The 20056-nt window shown below is 54.8% G+C and overlaps 1 protein-coding gene across 3 annotated transcripts in view; it reads right to left on the reverse strand.

Moving 5' to 3' along the window:
* Nucleotides 1-8617: 8617 nt before the first annotated feature.
* FBXL7 (F-box and leucine rich repeat protein 7) overlaps nt 8618-20056 on the reverse strand; it is a 352858-nt gene continuing 341419 nt past the window's right edge. For all 3 annotated transcript variants that reach the window (XM_025436392.3, XM_049109430.1, XM_025436394.3), the window contains exons 3-4: nt 18642-19256; nt 8618-11719 (exon numbers count right to left, since the gene is read on the reverse strand). In XM_025436392.3, coding sequence (XP_025292177.1) covers nt 10983-11719; nt 18642-19256 — 1352 coding nt within the window. In that variant the 3' untranslated portion in view covers nt 8618-10982. The remainder of the gene's footprint in view (nt 11720-18641; nt 19257-20056) is intronic.

Below are 20056 nucleotides of genomic sequence, written 5' to 3' on the forward strand. Positions count from 1 at the left end.
TCCACGGGGGCACAGACTTTTGTCTGTCCAGTTCACTGGTCCATCTCCAGTGCCTAACGCAATAGGATCCCTACGTGGGACTTTAAGAAATACTTATTGATTTGAATCAGAACACCATTTTGGTCTTCCTTCAATAGATAGTGGGCGTCTTGAGGGCAGGACTTGTGATTACCTTATTGGAGACTGCGCTGGGATTGCTGTCTCCAACAGCTGTTGATGGAAGACCATCAGTCTACATTCCCTGGACTGAATGTTCAGAACACTTTAACTTCCCAGCTCCTGAGGGATCAGTGTCTGGTGGGACCACATCCGTGCAGGAAACTGGGCACAGGTACAGACTCTCGATTGTGACTCTAGTCTTTCTGTGAGGCCAGACATGGAGGAGGCCCAAGGGTCGTAGCTTTTTACTCTTTTGGAGAAGAATTGATCAAGTCAGCTCTGGAAATTAGTCCTCCTGGTGCCATTGAGCCCTTGCAAACTCTGATATGAACAAATTATACCAAATGGCCTCCCTCTTCCTGTGCATTACTTCACACTCCCAGATGTGCCACCAAAAAAAGAAAAGAAAAGAAAAAAAAACCCAAAAAAACAAAAACAAAAAAACCCTATATCACCAATTGTTTCTTTGAGATCTTTACACTTCTCGCATCTTGAGCCCTTTCATTGTGCCTTTCCGTAATCAGATCTAACTGCTCTGTCCAGAAGAAAACACTAAGAGGCAGCACATACAAAAATTTAGCTGTATTCTTTGGAAATTGTTTCCCTAGAATGTTGGCTACTTTTGATTATCAATGGTATTCATCCAGCTATATTTTTCCAGAAAAAAAAAAAAAAATCTGGCCAGGGATTTTTAAAATCAGTGCAGAAGATACATTTCACTACTACCACATTGGAAAAAAATATTGTGTTTGGCAAAGAGGAGCCTTTTGGATGCCACCAATAAATACCCTCATGTTCAGTCTCAGTAACCAGAACTGAGAAAGGAAATCAGGCCATGAAGTCCTGTCTGCATCCTAATTCCGATGGCTTATTTATCCCCTTGGCTTTCTCCTACGCCATTTCAATTTTATTGGCTGAGTCAAACGTCTTGTTTGTCCTCATTCCAGCATCAGCAGAGTATCTGTATTCTTTTATTCTTCTTAGTTGGACAGAATGGCAAGATTTAGAGTGATTTTGATAAAAATGGAGGGCAGATGCAACACTCAATATTTTTGACAGATGTGGCTCCATTGCTGTTTTGTTCTGGGCCTGGAAGCTGAGATGTCTCATAAAGCTAAATAAAATACTAAGCAAATGAGAGTTTTAAAAACACCAGGAACTCTGACAGGATGGCATCAGTGCTGGGTGCTCCTTGGCCAAATCTATACCATACGTGTACATGTATAGGTATCTAGCTACCTGTATTTTATGGGAAAATCAGCCCACCGTGTAAAGTATAAACCATGATGATATGCCCCGAAAGCTTGACCTCTTAACCACGGCCGTTGTCATAGCCTCTCATACAGAAATTAAGTAATTCTTCTAAACAGTAACAGAAAATCAGCACCAGAGGCAGGAAGCAAATTCAGGACTGTTCGATCCAAATCTAATAATGAATTAACTTGGTCAGACCTGAGCGTGTAATAAAACGTTAAAGGGAATCCTTTCTCTGTGCATCGGTAACAGTGCCGGGGCCGAGCGGGACAGTGTTTCTGTGTTTGCTCTTTCGGTGTCTCTAGACTTTCTGGTCGGCAGAAAGTGTGTAGTGGGGGCGTTCTCTTAGACCGAAGGTCTGCTGCCACAGGCTTCTATGTCAAGAGAAATGCTGATGGAGACATTAAGAATTTATTTTAGAAAGCCCCTTGGAGACATCCCAAATGCTGGACCAAGGTAAACTCAGAGACATTTGGAAACTGTTAATACAGACTGGAGTGGTGGGGAGAGGTCTGAAAAACGCTGGGGAAATGGTCTGCGAGTGGTTCTCCTCTTTATTCTGATTCTGCTAAGTCAGAAGGATGGCGGCTAAAAGTAGTTTTCTGAAGGATTAGGTGTTCAGATGTGCATAAATCCCACTCAAGTTAGCTGCTTGACACTAACTTGAAGCAGACTTAAGTTATTCATATGCTAATGGGATCTTGGAACACAGTCAATGAATTCCAGAGCCTTTCTACCATGTGATCCATGGCTCTCCCATCGATTGCAACCCAAATGAAAAGGAAGGGCTTATTTTTAAGTCATACAAAGTGGTGGGACCAGCAGGTATCCCCATGACAAGGCTAACTGAAATGCGAAATCTCTAATCAATCCTTTCACCTAAAGCTGGAACGCTTGTAAAATGAAACTTGATGTTTTGAAAATTCAGCATTTGGGGGGCGCCTGGGTGGCTCAATGGGTTGAGTCCAACTCTTGGTTTCGGCTCAGGTCATGATCTTGGGGTCATGAGGGTGAGCCCCCATGGGACTCTGTGCTTAGCAAGGAGTCTGCTTGAGAATCTCTCTCTCCCCTCCCCTGCTCTCTAAATAAATAAATACTCTCTAAATAAATAAATAAATACTCTCTAAATAAATAAATAAATAAATAAAATCTTAAAAAAAATTCAGCTATTTGTATGTCTAGTCCCTTACTGGACATATAGAAAGGATATATCTGGTCATTAAAAACAAGACAAAATACCTGAACACCCCTCATTCCTGTGCCAGAAACAAAATGTTGCAAAGAACCTTGGCACGTTTCTCTAAGTGGCTTTTTGAAATTCTCGAACCACGTCTGTCGCAGGGCTTATCTCTAGTTTTGTAACAGTTTCCAGAAACTTGCTGATAGTCACTCATCGTTTACACGGGGGTCCCTGGATTCTGAAAGAAACAGAACTTACCACTGTAAATGCCGCGTGAGCGCGAGCATCCAGGCCGAAGAGGAAGCAACTATGAGTGATGAGCGAACACCTACAAGCAGACCGTGAGCTTTGGTCGGGCCAGAAAACCCTCCGGATTTGTTAGCCTTACAGTGTATGGTTATGGGGTAATTAAGTCCCTGCTGCAGTTTGGGATCCACCTGGCAGGAGTGGAGTGAACCTCTTCAGTCCCCCGGAGTCAGGCTCTTCATCTTTCCGGGATCATCTCCAAAAATGCTCGTGTCCCTGACAAATTACCATTTGCGTTCCAACAACGGTACGAGCTGTTGGACCCTGGGCTATCCAGCCTCGCCGTGCTGCCTAGATGGTCCTGCGATCACCAGAGATCCCCACAGGGACGCATCTTCTGAAAACGGTGTGCGACGCGGGAGTAGCCAAAGCCAGCTTGTGTGTGCAACTAAACAACAGCGACAACAACGAGGCAAAAAACCAAAATAGGATTAAAAAAAAAAAAACAAACTACAGAACCCAGACCTCAATTTACGTGTCATCAGTTGCCATAGAAGACTTACCAGGCAGGGCTACAGGCAAGGAGGGACAGCTGTGGAATTTGTCCTACCCAAAGTCAAGAAATAGTAAGCTTTTATAAAGTCTTAAAATTTGCCTTTGCTATCTCCCTCAGAACTATCAAAGGTTTCCGAGTGTCAGCAAAGGGGACTGTCACCCCCGCCCCCACGCGGTCTCGGATCTCAGGAGCCCCCGAGTCCTGGAGAGTAGCCTGGCTGTGAAGCTGGTGGCACAGTCCTACGCGTCGCCCCAAACCCGGGAAGAAAGGTCACTTCTCGGGGCCAGAGCGAGCTATTGGCCGTGTGCAATTAGGCTTCGGGGCCCAGGGTCAACGCATTTCGTAGGAGGGAAGCTAAAAACCCAAATAGTCAGCACCTAAGCCCATGCGGCTTTCCTGGTTGCAAGCACGGGGGGTCCCTACGCGACCCGATCACCCTCAGGACCACTGGCCACACGCATTTGGGGTTAAGCGCACATTCTAAAAGGAGGGGAGGCTCCGGCTCCCCCGTGGTTTGTGTGTCCCGTCGCTTTCTGGGTGCACTATTTTTAAAAGAAACATTACAGGCAGGAGCCCCAAGGCGATGGTCCCAGGGAAACAGCGCCAGCTCGCAAATCCGGAGGAGACTCTGGTTTTCATTAACTGAGCAAGAGGTCATTCATTATTTCTGTCTCTCTCTCTCTCTCTCTTTCTTTAAATCTGCAGCCTTTTGGTCTCCAACTTTCCCGGGCATCCATGGCCATTATTCTTTGGATATTTTAAAATTGTGAATGTAAAGCCAACCGAAGTCTCCCCATCCAACTAGCTCATGGAAAGCCTTGGCGGCGTAGACGCCGTTCCTGCACATCAACTGTGTCGTAAATCAGCCTGTGTGGCTGTAACAAGAACAGGAGAAATGGTATGAATTCTCCGTCCCTGGGTCTTCTGCTAAGACAAGATGATCTCTTCAGGGGCTGGACCAAGCGGCCAGGGAGCACGAAAACCCAGCTTTTGCCACATTTCTCCATGCTTGGAGGTGGGATTGCAAAATGAAAAGATCTACGGTTGAAATCCAACCCATCTGTGTGGTTATCCTGGAAGCACGGATAGTGTCAAAGTCTATGCAGGCGATTATATCTGCTTCGGTCTCCATCTCCAAAGGAAAGGCTTCGAGATAAAACGAAGAAGCCGATTTATCACTTGTGACAGTTTGTCCCTTTATCTACTTTCTCAGAAAGGAAAAAGGCCTTGATAAGGTCGTTTAAATTCTAAGTGTAAATGCCCACGAAGAAAACAGTCATGATGTGAAACCCGGAATTTCTTTAAAAAATTTTTTATTTATAGAGAATGTCTGTGTTCATTGGTGGTGGAGGAGGATGGGAGACAAAGGAAGCGCCAATGCCTGGCGAGGCTCTAGTTGGAGGTCCTCCCCCCGGATCTTTTGCACGCCCGTCTGGAAGCGGCCTCGGAGGCCTTCCCAGGCTTTGCAAGGCCGTGGGGCTCTGAACACCAGGGGACTGCTCTCCCGGCAGCAAAACAGAAATTAAGAGCCTTCCCGCCGCCCTCACACTTCCCAGGTGACGGCTTTCATCCCTCGGTCTTTTGTTACTGCGGCAGATAATTTCACATTCCCAAGCCTGACGCTATTAGAGGTTCCAGAGAACCCGTCCTCGGGGACTTTACAAATCGAATCCATTTCTTGGCAATTTTTAACAGCGACGTTTTCAACCCTCCTTGGGCCTTCCAGCGTTTTTGACATTACCGGCCCAGGCTGGTGTGCAGCGGAGGGGCAGGATAAATTGGGAAACCTCGGGCTCCCTGGGTGGCTCAGCAGTTGGCACCTGCCTTTGGCCCAGGGCGCGATCCTGGAGTCCTGGGATCGAGTCCCATATCGGGCTCCCGGTGCATGGAGCCTGCGTCTCCCTCTGCCTGTGTTTCTGCCTCTGTGTGTGTGTGTGTGTCTCTAATGAGTAAATAAATAAAATCTTTTTAAAAAAATTGGGAAACCTCGACTATTCTGACCCCCTCCCTCCCCTTGATGAACAGGTAACAGCAGTTCCCAAGACAGCTGTGCAGGCCCAAGTGTCCTAGCAGCCCGGGGGGTGTGTGTGGGGGGTGCGTCGATCGTCCCGCGGGGCTGGATCCTGCAGAAACAGGCCTGTGGCCGACCTTGACCTGTTACCGCGCCTGCTGTTCGGGGGGATGGTCAAGCTGCTTTGGGCTTCCTCAGGGTTTGTCCAAGAAATTATGGTTCAGTGTGGTCTTCACAGAAAATCCCCACTCTTTGTATGGTATTGTACGTGTGCGCATGGAGGCGTGTATCTGCGCACAGGACTCGGTCTGTGGGAGGACAGCAGCGCAGAGCTTGCTCTTTCCGAGGACGCGGACCCCGAGGCAACGCCAGAGTTGGCCCGTAGTCCGTATAGTTGGCGTCTGATGCCGCTAACCTACGGCAAAGGGCAACGACTTCTATGAGCCTCATCGATGCTGCCTCCCGGAGAGGGCTCCCCGTAGGGACGCTCAAGGGCCCCGTGGCCTCTGATGGCCCCTTGTCTGAGTCATAAAATCCAGCTCAAGGGTCTTGTCCTCTGGCCGGAGCCCCTAAATTTTATTCCTCTTTCCATATGGTGATGAAAATGACCTCTTGGGCAAACTCCATCGGGGAAAGACTCGGTGCCGCCACAGTGTCTGGCACATGTTGGATCCTTAGTGAGTGTTTGTCGGATGAATGAGTGAGAGGGTGTTGCCTCTGCTTTTTAAACTCCTCTCCCCATTCTATAACTCATTCTATGATATTACAGGTATTTGACCTGACATACCACTTAGGCTAAGGATAGTCTCTCTTTCCCCCCCGGAAGCTATCACCGTAACTGCTCAGTAAATCTTGGTGAAAGGGGTTGAGAGTTGCTCCCTGGGCATCCTTTGTTCATGACGAATGACTTCAATTTCCAGTCTCCATCATATGTTGGTCATCATGGGCCGGGAGAGAGTTCAGACATACTGATCTCATCAGGGTAAAATTCAGTAGCTCAGTGATGGAAAGAGAAACATTCTGCAGTATAGCAACGACTAGATTTGGAAATATTTAGGCCAAGAGTTTTTTTTTTTTTTAAATGATCTTCAAGGCCATTCTGGTTTCTGGTGATGCTGGTAGTGAACATCTGAGCAACAGTTTAGAGCTTATTGAGCCTTCCTGGGTAGTGCACGAGGCCAACATCCTTGTTGCAATCCAGGTAGCTCCGCGGGAGATGCCACAGGGGTGCTGGTGACAGGCAGCGGTTGAGCCGCCTCCAGCTTCCAAATGGAGGTGTTCTTTCATCCCGTGTGGTTTTAGCAGATGCCAGGTGGCTTGGAGGGGGGAAAAAGGCTCTACACAATGGATCTGTGGCTTTAGGAGATAATGGTGCACTCAGAGAAAAAAGATGGAATAGTCACATCCTAAGTACACGCCTGGATGGGGTGTCCCGAGTGTCCGGGAGGGTTTACTGCTTCCCCCAGGTGAACAGCTCTGCCCACCTGGGGGTCATCTTCACGAAACTGCCCGAGTTGCTCTCTGGGCACCTGGAACTGTGTTTGAGGAGCCTCAACGACGGCATCAGCCTCCACTGCAGATGATGGCAGGCGCTTCCCTCCCCGCTGCACCTCCCCTTCCTGCCACAGTGAGGACGGGGCTGCTGAATGGATCAAGAAGAAGAAACCATTTGACCAACAGCACGCAAGAGTCAAAACCAGCTTCGTCTCACAGTTGTCTGTGGGAACGTTTTCACCGCAGGCTTTACCAAGTCTCTTCCTCCCCGACTGTCGAGTCAGCATTTCTTCAAATTAATGTCTCTCTTAGCTAATCATGATTGCCGGCTATTGAACAAATGCACGACTTTGGGTGGCTTCTTTGTGAACACGGAGAAGCGGGAAGCAATTTTTCTAGTATTACTTTTCCTCTTAAAAGGGCCCAATCTGTTTGGGTTCATGTTGCATGGTCTTGGGTATCAGATTTCTTGACGACTTTTCCTAATTCTGAACAAATGTCGATTTAAGAAGTCCAAGATAAATGCATTTTACTTGCTGCTGGCTTCTCCTGGGATCCCGGCAAGAACTGCATGGCGCTACCTCAAGTTAGTGCTCCCAGGCCGCTCACTGCCCTGTTGGCTAATTCGACGGTCATTAAGCAGCTGACGTAGGATGTGAAGAAGGTTGAGGGCAAATACATTGAAAATCAAGACCTCTTAAAACCTTCTTACTTGGGATCCCTGGGTGGCGCAGCGGTTTGGCGCCTGCCTTTGGCCCAGGGCGCGATCCTGGAGACCCGGGATCGAATCCCACGTCGGGCTCCCGGTGCATGGAGCCTGCTTCTCCCTCTGCCTGTGTCTCTGCCTCTCTCTCTCTCTCTGTGTGACTATCATAAATAAATAAAAATTAAAAAAAAAAAGAAAACCTTCTTACTTGCTACAGCTGGAGTGTGCCACGCACCCATCAGTACTTGCTTTCTGCCACGTTGATTTCTCAGATCTAAGGGTTGGGGTGAGTAGAACTTTGGCAATTCTTTTTTTCCAACTGAATGATAATTTTTCCTTTTAGATCAAGTTGCCGTGTTGCCCCTCTAGGTTTTAAGACCTTTTAAAAAATGTATAACAACCAATGGCACGATTTTGACGATTACTCCGATGTCTGTACCAGTGCCAGGGGAAGTACTTTCAGGTCCACAGATACTTACTCGTCATTCTGAAATCTGGAGAGCTCTGAAGAAATAGAAGCCTTTTTTCATTATGTTTGGCACAAATTAATTTGGTGACAAAATCTGAATGGGTGCAGGGCTATTCATAGTCTGCAAGAATCTTACATAGTATGGCTATCCGTAGCGATTCCTGCAGAAATCTAACGTGTGTGACTAAGGGGCTGTCCTAGACTCTGCCGGGGTATTAGGAAATACACCACAGCTAACTTCCTAAAATATAAAAAATTATGAATTCCAAAATACGTGTGGCTCCAAGAGTTTGGGCTAAGGAATCGAAGACCTGAGCTGAACTGTGAAGCTAACGATTTTTCACTCACCTGTTACTTTTCAGCCCAAATCACCGAGCCCAGGGAAACGACAAACTCGTGGCTGCAACTTTAAAGGGACAAGAGATGCACGGACCCGACTTGCTCTCTCTTTCAGCAGAAGATACGTTTCTGGCTCGCCCTTGAGTGTCCCCATCTGAACACCGTGCTCTTCCAGCCAGGGTATTAAATGAGACTTAACCCAATTACCAACATATTGCTTTATTTCTTGGTGGTAGTAAATTAAGGCTTTCTAGAGTCATACAGCACGCAGTGATCGAACATTAGAAATAAAAAAAACAAAAACAATGAGCATTCAATTTCGCAGAGGCAGGAAGGAAGCAATGTTTTAAAACAGATAAATTTCCTAGTGAGGCCTTTTCCTTGGTCTCTAAAAATCTGCTGAGCTGCTTCCCCAGTGACTTCTGCCATAGATTCATATCCCAAGTGGGGACAGAGTGGATGAAAAGAAGACTGGGGGGGAAGGGAGAGACTGGGAGGGGCAGCATGTGCTGGGCAGTGAGTGCGAAAGTCAGCTTTGTCTCATGTTTGGAAGGCTGGTTGGGTGATGCGGTCGGGAGATGGTGGGACACCCCGTTCTCTGGTTCAGGGCACCATTTTGGATCTCTCTCCTCATTCTGGGAGCATGAACATATACCACTTGGAAGACCCCAGTGCCTGGGCTAGGGACAATCCTCGCGACTCATAAAATCCTAAAACGTCAGACCCGGTCACAAGTCACAGAGATGGGGATGCTACATTCAACCTCTTTCATGGCTCTAAACCCCATGACTATCCCTAGACGCTCTTCCCAGCCAAGCAATTCACCCCCAGCCCCCGTGGCACAGGGTCTTGATTGCACACTAAGTTGCTGACGATGTTGACTGGAAAGGAGGCCATACGTCACATGACGCGTGGAAGAAACCTGGGCAGATGCCACCTCACTCTATCTCATCCTTCCCGACATAAGACAAAAAAACAAAACAAAACAAAAAAAACCAAAAAAACAAACCGCAGGGAGCCTACAGTGGGAGTGCAGTTGTCGAGCTGTGTGTGAGCTTGATCTGAAACGAATTCCACATACTTAGCTTGGAGATGCGGAGGTTCTGGGTTTGGATGGTGGACCCTTGGAGAAAGAAGCGGATGACGGAACAGCAGGGATGAAGGAGAGGTGTGGCTAGAGAACATGTGGGAACAGTCCTGGGTTTACTAACAAAAGGCAACTGCATTGTCATGAAAATGAGCGGTGGGCTTTCCTCTGGCATCCTGACTTCATGCCAATGAGGCCAGCACATGGCTTTCCATCCAAATAGGGCCATTGAGGATGTGTGCTTGGCAACGATTTTAATGTTCTATTCCAAGGGCCTGGCTAGTGGACCAGCGCCCAAGTGTCACCAATGTGCTCCTTCTTCCGTTTGCCTGACATTTTTGAGTGAACAGTATTTAAACACCTGCGAGTCCGCTGTGCTTCCTTTGACAGAGAGCACGCGGACAGGCGCCGGCGAAGGCGGCAACCGCGCAGCTCAACGCTCAGGGCTTAGGCCCACGGGCTTCACGTGATGAAGTCTGGATGCACAGAGAATAGATAGATGAGCAAAGTGGAAGTGTGAGCTGCATGACAAAGAACCGACATGGCCGTTCCTGCCAGCTGCAGGGCACGTGTGCCTGACGCACGCCACGTGAACACTAAAAGGGACCGGGAAAACCTCCGAAGACGTGTCCTCTCGGGCCTCACTCGTCAATTAGGAATCATGAGGGTCTTGCTTCCTATCTGAGAACATTCAGCAACATCAGCCTGACTGGGGACGTGGCTTTGCTGTGAGCAGGAAATCCTTTTCTTCCATAAGATGGCATGTGTGCGTGTGTGTGTGCGTGTGTGTGTGAGGAGGGGGCGGGGGGTGACGCGGGAAGCACTTGTCACAGGAGCCATCCAGCCAGCAGGGCAGGAGGAGGGGCCCGGGAGACTCACCCACCAAAATAAACGGGCTTAGAGTGACATTCCGGTGGGAGCGGAGGGCGCAGAGGACCCTCAGGCTGGCACGCGTGAGTGTCCCCGGAGCACCCGCAGAACCAGTATTCGTGGACGAGGTAGATGCCTCATATGCCGTGTGCCAGGGCGCTTCTGCTTACCTGCGCCCCACGTGTCCTTTCTGAACCAGGTACGACACGGATCCTGGAGCTGGATGGCCTCTGATTCAGCGCCCGAGGCCGCGGCCCAGCGAGGGCAGGCCTGTGCCCCAGGTCACCGGCCGGTGGTGGCGGGGCCTCCTCCTGCACGGCGGGCCTGCCACTAGTGATTCTTTAGAAGAGGGCTGGAGGTGCTCTGTCTACATTTATTCACCGAGAATCTGCCCGGGCCGGGGACTGGTGCATGGGGCTTAGGCCAACCCGGGGCCGAGGGGCGGGGGCGGGGGTTCAGGGGAGCATCTGCGGAGGGTGTGTGGCTGCGGCTGTTGGCCGGGCGGCCCGGGGAGGGGGCGCTCCCGGGGGCTCCTGAGACAGGAGGCCCCAGGCGCCCTTGGGAGGAGGAAAGGCCTCGGGGCCCCCGCGGCCCCTGTCCTCGCCGGGCCTTCAGCAGAAGGCGGGGTTGCTGTGCTCGATGACACAGCGCCTGCAGTGGCGCTTCACGAAGCGCAGCGCCTCCACGGACACGTCGCAGTCCTGCACGTTGAGCATCTGCAGGTCGAAGCAGTTGGCCGCCACGATCTGCAGGCCCCGGCCCGTGATGCTCTCGCACGACTTGAGGCTGAGCCGCTTGAGGTTGAAGCAGTTCAGGGCCAGGCACTCGAGGCCCGAGTCGGACACCAGCGGGCACTTGCCGATGTCCAGGGACTTGAGCCTGGCGCAGTGCTTGGCCAGGTACTCCACGCCGTGGTCCGTGATGCCCTCGCAGCCCCGCGCGTTGAGGTAGCGCAGCTTGCCGCAGTACCTGGCCACGTAGCGGATGCCCACGTCGGTGACCCGGCCACAGTGCGCGATGCTCAGGTACCGCAGGCGCGCCTCCAGCTTGGCGATCTCCCGCAGGCCGAAGTCGCTGATGCAGCGGCAGTCGCTGACGCTCAGCTCACGGAGGGAGCTGCAGTAGATCACCAGGTAGCGCAGGCCCTCGTCGGTGAGGCGCGCGCAGCGGCGCAGGTACAGGTGGGTCAGCCGCGTGCAGTGCGCCGCGATGGTGTGCAGGCCCTCGTCCTCCAGCGCGAAGCAGTCCGTCATGTCCAGGTAGCGGATGGAAATCTGCTTGCCGTGCAAGGGCGACAGCTGGATGGAGGCCTCCCGGGTCAGGCTGATGCAGGTCACCTTGGAGCACCCTGCGCGGAGAGACGGAGCACAGGCTCAGAGACCCCTGGAGCACCAGGTCGACCCGCCCAGCGCGGCCCCGGCGCGGCCCCTGCCTGCCCTGCCTGACCCCGCGGACAGCGACAGTGACAACCGGGCCTCCGCGCTCCTCTGACCACGGGGCTACTCGGTCATCCGGGCTCAAGACGCATCCCCGGCTTTAGGATCAAAGGGCCGCGGCTCCAGTCCTCGTCCGCCACTGGCTGCCTGGCCCTGGGCTGCTCGCGCTCCAGAGCCCCTCCTTGGTCCTAACACGGGGACCTGAGGTCCCTGCAAAGCCGCTGTGAAGGGGTAAGTGGACCCACGCTCCTGAGCATGTCGCCCTGAGCTGCGAAGCTCTGGAAGCTCAGTAAGGCTCAGTAAGGCCCGGCCGTCCCCCTGCAATGGCCTGGTGGCTCCGTGCCCAAAACGCTGCCCAAGGCTTGGCTGTGATCCTGCTTGGCACAGAGGGCACGCGGCAGTCACCCCCGGTCCAGGTGTCCTCCTTATGGCCTCGGGCGGGGGCTCCTGTCTATGCAGTGGGCGTGAGGAGCTGGGGCGCCCGCACCTTAGAGACAGCGCTGGGGCGCGCGTAGTGGCGGCGACAGAGGTACTAGGGGGACCCCAGCGGGAAGACACCTAATCATTACCCCAACTCGGGCCGGCTGCCTGGGGACTCCAGGCACCTCTCTTTGCTCAAGGAAGAACGAGTGTCATTCGGTGATGGCTCCAGCCCCCCAACCGGCCTCTCTGGCCGCGCTCCCACCGGCTGTGCTCAGCTGCTCGGGGACTCGAGAACAGACCTCCGACCATGCCACCCCCACCGCCCAGGGGGGCCTCCAAGGACCGCACCTCTCAACAGCCCTCTACCCCGCCCCGGCGGACCACGCTGGCCTCCCTGCTGGCGCCCAGACCCCGCAGCTGCCCCTCTGCCCCAGTGCCGGTGGCCTGGACACTTCCTCAGGTAGCCCCGCGGGCCAGCCCTGCTTTCTCGGGTCCCAGCGTGTGTCACTTCCCTGGACACTTCTTCCCAAGGGCCCTGCATGAACTCCTACTTCTGTTCAGCGCCCTTCCTCACTCTGTCGTTTGTCTGCTCAGGGATTTGCTGTCCTCACTCTGGGGCCGGGGGACTGGGCTGCCCCCTGCTGCATCCCTCCCCGGGCTCGCCGCTGCTCGCCGGGTGTCTGCTCTGTGCAGGAAGGCGTGGGACCCGCTCACACGTGGGCGGAGGGCGAGCTGGCGGCTCTTGCACAGGCACTCATCCCATCACCTAAGCCTAAGTACTCCTGGGGTCCCTCGTCCTGACATCATCACATGGACGGCTACGGCTCCAGCGGAGGGACCTCGGGGACACACAAGCCTTCAGCGGGTGACACTGCCCTCCCCTTCCCCTCAGGCCGTGCTTTCGTACCACAGATGTCTTTGGCAGATGCCAATTAGGCAGGAAGCGTGCCCGGCACACAGGGGCACCCACCCCGACCTCACCCCCGCGGGCAAATGTGGGGGGGCAGGGAGGGAGGCGGTTTCTCTCATTTTACGTAAGTACCTGCAAAATACAGATGATTTCACCTCCTGGCCCATCAAGCCTATATAAGCCTCTAGGGAATACCTGTAGACCTTCATCCAGGGCTAATTTTGCCCACTCAGGATAATTTAAATTCCAACATTTAAATGTCTTCAGGACTTTGACCATGGCTGATGCATATTTAGACTATGAAACAGTGTGTTTTATACTTAATTACAATGTCTTTTATTTGCGTTGAATCATCAAGTTTACAGAATGGTTTCATAAATAATTTCTTTTTTTTTTTCATAATTTCTTACCTGATTTTTAATCCATTTTACTGATAAGGAAATTCACGGTTAGGAAGATTTTTGTTGTCGTTGAGATCTAGAACCCGTTTAATTAATACTCCGTCCTTTTTCAGATGACTGGAGGATCTCTTTAGCTGTCTCTCTAAGCACCATTTCTAGCCACTCTCCCCTACGAATGTGTGTACGAACGACACATTGTATGTTACACAGACAATCACACAGGAAACATGCGTTCCAATGTGTATTTCCGTTCACTACATATTACCACGGAACACAGGCGCCGTCGATTCTTAGCTGTATAAACTGAAATAATAGGATGTCGATGTATAATATAAATAAATATACAGGCACGTCCCTTTCGTCCCACTACATAAACCGTACGCATCGTTTTCCTTTTCTCCGTGCTCTTCCGGAATCCTTGTGGCAGCTCCAAAGCCAGGTGCTTCACCTCAGGCACCTCCGGGCCCCGGCTGCTCGGGCAACATCCAGGGCTCCCTAGTGGCGACCTAATAGTGCTAATGGGGACTTTCCGCCCACCTCCTGGCAGCCTGCCCAGGAAACTCTTATAAACTTCAGGTCCTGGGAATAATGAGGTTCAAGAGCCAAGTGCTACCAAGTCAAAGAATTTCAGGAAAGAGTAAAGCGTACAATCCCGTGCTGGAGAACAAAGACGGGGCTCGTCAGAGGCCGGCCCTCTGCTCCGTCCAGTAGCCTCTGTGGTTTTGCAGAAGTCGATGGTACCCCGCCTGCAACTTTAACTCTGAAATCTTCCTTTGTTTCGAATTTCTTTTCTTAGAGCGACTGTAATCCTGCTTATGCTGAATTTATGTGTTCACGGTCACGGTTGCCCACTTGCGATGGGCACTGGGAAGGCACTTTGTTTCTCAAGATCCTAGGACAACCTTTGTTCCTAAACTCTTGGTTCTGGTTTTTCTCTTTCTCTCCCTCTCTCTCTTTAAAAATATCTAGTAAAATCCGATGCACTCCAGTAAGGACATTATGTTTGGTTTGGGGAAACAGATGCCTTGTTTTTGAAACTGAGCCCCTATTTTAAGGAAACACTGATTAAGGTCAGTTTTGGTAAAGACACTATATGGATATGTTCATATTATTTTACATCAATAATTTCTTTAAAGATCTTATTTATTCATGAGACACAGAGAGAGAGAGAGAGGCAGAGACACAGGCAGAGGGAGAAGCAGGCTCCATGCAGGGAGCCTGATGTGGGACTCGATCCTGGGTCTCTAGGATCACGCCCTGGGCTGCAGGCAGCGCTAAACCGCTGAGCCACCTGGGCTGCCCCATGTCCAGCCTTTGAAGCAATTTCATTTGTGATAATTACACCATTTAATACTTTGAAAATTAGTTGGCTTTGCCATGTTTCATTGATGTTTAAAGATATTATTACTTGTGATATATTTTGATTTTATGTGTCAACTTGAGTAGATGATGATGCGCTAAGACATTGGCTAAACATTTCTGGGGGTACCTGTGAGCCTGTTTCTGGGTAAGATTAACATTTGAATCAGTGGACTCCGTCAAGCAGACGCCTTCCTCAATGTGGATGGGCATCCTCCAATCCAGTGAGGGCCTGACTAGACCGAAAGGTGGAGGAATGGAGAATTCTTTCTCTGCTTGACTGCTCGAGCTGATGCATTCGTCTTCTCCTGCCTTCGAACTGAGACTTATACCATCAGCAGCCCTGGTTCTCGGGCCTTGAGACTTGGACCGAACTGCACTGCCAGCTTCCCAGAGTTTCCAGCTTGCAGATGGCAGATAAATCTCTACACACACGGGCGCGCACACGCACAGACACACACACGGTTCTGCTTCTTTGAAGAAACTGAGCTAAATATCAATAAGAGATACTATGTGATGACAAAACCCTACAGCTAGTTATAGTGTTTCAATGACTCGAAAAGACAGCTTTCAAGGTGAGCACCGCGGGCACAAGGGAGGCAGTCTCACATCCTCTGGGGGAATTAAGCTTCTGATCAGCCACGAATCATCCAAAGTCAAGTTTCCTGCCAGCTTGGACACCAAGGGGGGTAAGGCCTAGGTGAAATCACCTCTGGCAGCCCTCTGGCTTCTCCCAGGACCAGCTTACTCCTTCCAGATTCTCTCAGAACTGGAGGGCACCATTTGGAAAATCCTGCCCCTTCTCCCCCCATCTCTGGAATCCTGTGCTCTTAGCTTGGTGAGTCAGAGATTTCCTTGTGTACATAGTCTCTACACAGATCACAGCAGGTCACCGAGAGGCCTGTGAGCAAAAAACAAAGAGATCAGGCCCTGCAGATTAGCGGGATATAGAGGAAGGACACTAGGCTTAGGCCTCGCTCCATCCCCTCACTGGGGCTGGAAGCCCAGGAATTTCCATTCCCAACGTGCTTTCTACATTTCTGAATTTCAAAAGGGCTCCAGGAGAACAGGACGGTACTTGAAGCCAGTACCTGCGGTGCTCAGGGAGCTCCCTTAACAAGGACGGAGATTCCAAGCACAAGTCATTTTCTAATCTGATTTTCGAAAAGACAAGGAAATGAGGTGTCTGAAGAATAGGCCCACAGTGCTCAGAATCTTGGAATGTTTAAGAATCCAATTCCTTGCCTTTTGTTTTTTTTTTTTTTAAACTGAAGAGGAAGCACATCCAGAGAAAGCTGTGAACTGTCCCAAATCACAAAGTCTTGAAACTAGTCTCAGGCCACACCACGATGCTTTGTTTCCAGAACTCCTTAGGGAAACAACAAAAGAAAACCTCTTTGTTTCCTGCCTCTCCATGCCAGCGGTGGCCCCTGACTAACGGGACGGCCGGTCACTATGGTTTTGTCCCGAAGCCAGCTGAAGCCGGGGAGGAACTAGTTGCTTTGCAATAAATAACTGACTGTCATCGGAAATATTTTCAGACGTCGGCTTTTGAAAGAGAGAGAGCAAGCTGGGAGAGCGGACTCTGCCTTCGGGGTTGCTTGGGGGCCATCAGCTCCCACCGCTGCTTGTCAATCCCAGATTCTGTTTAGTTGCCTGTCATGGTTGTTTGTGCTTCTTGACCCCTCCCCGGCCGTCCCCGAGGTTGCGGCTCACGCTGTGGGCTCTTGAATAACTCCCCGAAGCATCTCACACGTGTCGGCCTCTCGGATGTGCTGGTCCTTGACGGGGCAGCGGGTGAGGTACAGGCAGGCTGCTAGGCCGCTGGACCCGCATCTGGCGCCCAAGTGTGAGTCTGGGGTTTAGTCCTTCCTGCCCGAGGCAGGTTTACAAAGATCTAAGGGCTCCCGTGAGGAGGAGGGCCTTGTCCTTGCACCAGGTAATTGAGAATGCTGCTTCAAAAAAGATCCCTGGGCGCCTGGCGGGCTCAGCGGTTTAGCGCCACTTTGGGCCCAGGGCGTGACCCCGGGGTCCTGGGATTGAGTCCTATGTCGGGCTCCCTGCATGGAGCCTGCTTCTCCCTCTGCCTGGGTCTCTCTCTTTCTCACTCATGAATAAATAAATAAATCTAAAAAAAAAAAAAGATCCCAACTCAACCCAAGGTGGAACATACGTTGAGTGGGCTGCAAGGGGTGTGCCTGGTGTCGGCGAGCACGGGGCGCAGGAGCCAGACGCAGCCTTCGCCTGGGTACAGCCGCTGGTGCTCACGGGGCGTGTGGCCCAGGAAGCCGGGGACCTGTGTGGCTGCCTGGGGTTCCGTGGCCACTGGGCCCACACGCCGGGCCACATACAGGTGCCCTCGGTGCTCTGCAGATGATGGCTTCATGGGGCAAGGGCACCGCAGGGCCTGGGGCTTGGGGCCGCATCTCCGGAGGGTCCCCTGCCCCTTCCCTTCCCCTGTACCCCGTCCCCCCTCTATCCCCCCCATTCCCCGTGGGCCAGGCCAGCAGGGCAGGGGGTGCAGCGGGTCCTGGGTCCTGGGTCCATCTCCCCTCCCTCCCATGCAGACCCAGGCCCTGGCCAGCAGGGTGGGGGTGCAGTAGGTCCTGGGTCCTGGAGTCCTGGGGCGGCCTCTCCAGAGCTCCCCTCCTGCCCCCTCCCTCCTGCTCCCCCGTCCCCCCTCCACCCTCCCATTCCCCGTGGGCCGGGCCAGCAGGGTGGGGGCGCACCGGGCCCTGGGTCCGGGTCCTGGGTCCATCTCTCCCCTCCCCCCTCCCCCCTCCACCCAGGCCCCGGCCAGCAGGGCTGGGCGCAGCGGGTCCTGGGGTCCTCGGTCCGTCTCTCCCCCACCGCCCTCCCCTCTCCCCCGCCCCCCGCGGGCTCCAGGGCAGGGGTGCAGTGGGTCCTGGGTCCATCTTCCCCTCTCCACCCTTCCCCTCTCCCACCCAGGCCCCGGCCAGCAGGGCGGGGGCGCAGCGGGTCCTGGGGTCCGAGGTCCTCGGTCCGTCTCTCCCCCGCCCCCCTCTCCTCCCCCCCCCCGCCCCCCGCGGGCTCCAGGACGGGGGCGCAGCTGGCCCTGGGTCCTGCGTCCTGGGTCCATCTCCCCCTCCCCACCCTTCCCCTCTCCCACCCAGGCCCCGGCCAGCAGGGCGGGAGCGCAGCGGGCCCTGGGTCCTGGGTCTGGGTCCTGGGCCCTGGGTCCTGGGGCCGCCTCTTCCCTGCCCCCCTCCACCCCCTGCAGACCCAGGCCCCGGCCAGCGGGGCGGGGGCGCAGCTGGCCCTGGGTCCTGCGCCCTGGGTCCATCTCTCCCCTCCCCACCCCTCCCCACCCCTCCCCCCTCCCACCCAGGCCCCGGCCAGCAGGGCGGGGGCGCAGCGGGCCCTGGGTCCTGGGTCCTGCGCCCTGGGTCCCGGGTCCTGCGCCCTGGGTCCATCTCCCCCTCCCCACCCCTCCCCCCTCCCACCCAGGCCCCGGCCAGCAGGGCGGGGGTGCAGCGGGCCCTGGGTCCTGGGTCTGGGTCCTGGGCCCTGGGTCCTGGGGCCGCCTCTTCCCTGCCCCCCTCCACCCCCTGCAGACCCAGGCCCCGGCCAGCGGGGCGGGGGCGCAGCGGGCCCTGGGTCCGGGTCCTGCGCCCTGGGTCCCGGGTCCTGCGCCCTGGGCCCCGGGTCCGGTCCGGGCCCTGCGCCCTGCCCCCCCCCACCCCCCCCACCCCGGCGGGGCGCGCGGCGGCCGCCACTTACCCGACACGTCCAGGTGCTCCAGGTTGGGGCACAGCGACACGACGTCGAAGACGGCCTCGTTGGAGATGTTGTGGCAGCCCGCGACCTCGAGGCGCCGCAGCTCGGGGCAGCACTGCGCCAGCGTGTAGAGCCCGCGGTCCGTGAGCCGCCGGCAGCCGCTCACCGCCACCGTCTCCAGCAGCAGGCACACGTTGGGCGTGTCCTGGCACAGGCGGCGCGTGAGCACCCGCAGCGCGCGGTCCGCGTGCAGCCCGGCGCCCGCCAGGCGGATGGCCCTCCAGAGGCGCGGGTCCCAGGCCACGTTGTACCAGCGGCGGCACACGCGCGCGCAGCGGCACAGCTGGTCGGTGCGCAGGAAGGAGAAGACGCGCACCAGGCAGGCGTCGGGGAGCCGCTCCACGCGGGCCTGCTCGCGCTGCGGACGCGCCGCCAGGCGGATGAGCGGGTGCGTGAGGCGCGGCGGCGGCGGCGCGTGCACCAGGGCCACGGTCTCGCCGGTGACCGACGACGACGACGTGGACGAGCCCCTTCCGTTCTGGCAGCCGCCGGGCGCGCCGGGGGCGCAGCTGAGGGCCGGGCTGGGCGTGCTCAGGGTGCGCATGCTCAGGTCGGAGTCTGGCAACGGGCAGAGAGCACAGGGTTAGGGGCGCAGGCGGCGGGGGGGGGGGGGCGGGGGGCGGGAGGGGTCCGCGGGGCACACCCTGCGGACGGGCGGGGAGCTGGGGCCGTGCACATGCCCGGGGACGGGCCGGGAGCTCGGGCCACGCACCTGCCTGCAGACCCGGGAGCTCGGGCCACGCACCTGCCTGCAGACCCGGAAGCTCGGGCCATGCACCTGCCTGGAGACTGGACAGGAGCTCGGCCCACGCACCTGCCTGCAGACCAGGGAGCTCGGGCCATGCACCTGCCTGCAGACTGGACAGGAGCTCGGCCCACGCACCTGCCTGCAGACCAGGGAGCTCGGGCCATGCACCTGCCCGCAGACGGGCCCGGGAGCTCGGCCCACGCACCTGCCTGCAGACCCAGGAGCTCGGGCCATGCACCTGCCCACAGACTGGACAGGAGCTCGGCCCACGCACCTGCCTGCAGACCCGGGAGCTCGGGCCATGCACCTGCCTGCAGACTGGACAGGAGCTCGGACCACGCACCTGCCTGCAGACCAGGGAGCTCGGCCCATGTACCTGCCTGCAGACCCGGGAGCTCGGGCCATGCACCTGCCCACAGACTGGACAGGAGCTCGGCCCACGCACCTGCCTGCAGACCCGGGAGCTCGGGCCATGCACCTGCCTGCAGACTGGACAGGAGCTCGGACCACGCACCTGCCTGCAGACCAGGGAGCTCGGCCCATGTACCTGCCTGCAGACCCGGGAGCTCGGGCCATGCACCTGCCCACAGACTGGACAGGAGCTCGGCCC

The sequence above is a fragment of the Canis lupus genome, chromosome 4, assembly GCF_003254725.2.
Source record: "Canis lupus dingo isolate Sandy chromosome 4, ASM325472v2, whole genome shotgun sequence".
Classification (NCBI taxonomy): Eukaryota; Metazoa; Chordata; class Mammalia; order Carnivora; family Canidae; genus Canis; species Canis lupus.